The sequence below is a fragment of the Oryctolagus cuniculus genome, chromosome 15, assembly GCF_051225735.1.
Source record: "Oryctolagus cuniculus isolate XC-2025 breed Fujian yellow rabbit chromosome 15, ASM5122573v1, whole genome shotgun sequence".
In the NCBI taxonomy this organism is placed as follows: domain Eukaryota; kingdom Metazoa; phylum Chordata; class Mammalia; order Lagomorpha; family Leporidae; genus Oryctolagus; species Oryctolagus cuniculus.
The window spans coordinates 60,983,129-60,985,224 of NC_142881.1; the positions used below are offsets into that span (position 1 = coordinate 60,983,129).

The 2,096-nt window shown below is 59.8% G+C and overlaps 1 protein-coding gene across 4 annotated transcripts in view; it reads left to right on the forward strand.

Moving 5' to 3' along the window:
• The window catches only part of TSPAN15 (tetraspanin 15), a 44,928-nt gene that overhangs the window by 41,202 nt on the left and 1,630 nt on the right, over window positions 1–2,096 (forward strand). For all 4 annotated transcript variants that reach the window (XM_051823851.3, XM_051823850.3, XM_051823853.3 and 1 more), the window contains exon 7: window positions 1,519–1,635. In XM_051823851.3, coding sequence (XP_051679811.3) covers window positions 1,519–1,635 — 117 coding nt within the window. The remainder of the gene's footprint in view (window positions 1–1,518; window positions 1,636–2,096) is intronic.

Genomic DNA, 2,096 nt, shown 5'->3' on the forward strand with positions numbered 1-2,096 from the left:
TTGCTCCTGACTGCTGAAATTTCCCAACATTCCTGGCTGTGAAGTGGAGCCAGGACTGCCAAGGTTTCCCAATCCCACCCAGGCACAGAAGGGCTCGGGAGCCCAGACTGCCGGTGGGGAAAGCCCCCTGCCAGGCTTTGCTGAGACCTCCTGTGGGCTTGTCCCATGAGGCCAGTGCAGCCCTCGGTGGGACTCCCAGCATGCTCGGCACCTGTCTGTCTCTGCCCTTAGTTTGAGGACCACTCCCACGGGTTCCCTCTGCTCAGGACCCAGAGTTTCTCAGAGGGTGGCAAGCCCTTTGAGGGTCTTCCCCAGGGCAGCTTCCTGGGCAACCCCACCAGTCCAGGAGAGAAGCTGGGATTCTGGAAAGGGAGCTGAGAATAACGGTGACGGAGCAGAAGTTCGCATAGTGGGGGCCCTGGACTGTCAGCAGTGGCACTGGCCCAGGGGACGCAAGCTGAGGTTCCCCAGCTATAGCCCAGCAATGGTTCTCAACACTCCAGAGCCCACAGTCACTTTGTCAACAACCAACAATGGGCGACATCCTCATTCTTATCCCCAAGTGCCACTCACTGATGGGGCAGGCTCCCACCACACCTGACCTGGGAACTCTGCACACACTGACAAAGGGGACGGCATGTGCAACAGCTCAGAGCTCTGCGACGTGTCCCAGCGTGACTGCTCACTGTGTGGAATTTCCCATGTGGTACCAGGTCAGGCTGCAAACAGTTTGAGGTTTTGAAGCATTAAGAATTCTGCATTAGGGCCGGCGCCGCGGCTCACTAGGCTAATCCTCTGCCTTGCGGCGCCGGCACACCAGGTTCTAGTACTGGTCGGGGCACCAGATTCTGTCCCGGTTGCCCCTCTTCCAGGCCAGCTCTCTGCTGTAGCCAGGGAGTGCAGTGGAGGATGGCCCAAGTGCTTGGGCCCTGCACCCCATGGGAGACCAGGAGAAGCACCTGGCTCCTGGCTCCTGCCATCGGATCAGCGCGGTGCGCCGGCCGCAGCACGCCAACCGCGACAGCCATTGGAGGGTGAACCAACGGCAAAAGGAAGACCTTTCTCTCTGTCTCTCTCTCTCACTGTCCACTCTGCCTGTCAAAAAAAAAAAAAAAAAAAAAAGAATTCTGCATTAGGGTTGCTCAACTTGGATAATCATTCCTTGGTTTACATAGTAGTAGTTCTAGAAAATTCACTGTGGATTTACACCATGCAGAAAACACTTCCCTGTGTACTTGAGCTGGGCTTTGGTTCTGGTCATTTGAGCAGGTTTTTTGCCTGCACCAGTGCCTGGCACCCATCCCAGAAACAGGCAGCTGGGAGCACCCTGAGCCTGTGCTCTCCCAGATGTGGGCACATCTGGGTCCCCAGTGCTGCCCACCTAGGGTGGTCTAGGTCCCCCATCTCCCATGGCACATGGGAAACGGAGGCCTGAGCTGTCAAGGGATAGCCTGGGCCTTGAGCGAGTGGCCACGTGGGCAGCAAGTGCCCGCAGCTGACTGGGCTCTCCCTGCACAGCGCCTCAGCGTGCAGGACGTCATCTACGTGCGGGGCTGCACCAACGCCGTGCTCATCTGGTTCATGGACAACTACACCATCATGGCGGGCCTCCTGCTGGGCATCCTGCTCCCCCAGGTGGGTGGGCCCTGGGCTCAGGGAAGAGTGGTGTGGTGACCGGAGGAGAGGCACAGAGAAGCCAGGGGAGGCGGCTCTGGGAACGGGGCCTGGCCTCCCCGGGGAGGGCTGGGAGCAGAGGGCAATGGCCAGCGCGTGGGCTGCGAAGCCCTTCCATGGACTCTCTGCAAGGTAGGGGCAGTTACTGTGCTCTGTTCACAGAGGAGGAAAGCGAGGCTCAGCAGGGCTTAGTGCCATGCCCGGGGCCCCTCGAGAGTGTGGGACACAGGTGGAGTGGAGGGGGAAGCCCAGAGTGGAAGGCCCTTGCTAATGGGGTGCAGAGGTCTCCAGGGTTTCCTGGGAGGGTCAGTGTGGACGTGCTGGGCACTGGAGTTTGGCAGGTCACCCAGTGCCCTGGCTGCTGGGGGTTCTGGGGTTGGGAACTGGCCAGCAGCTCTGGCCAGCCCTGCCCTTCCACACAG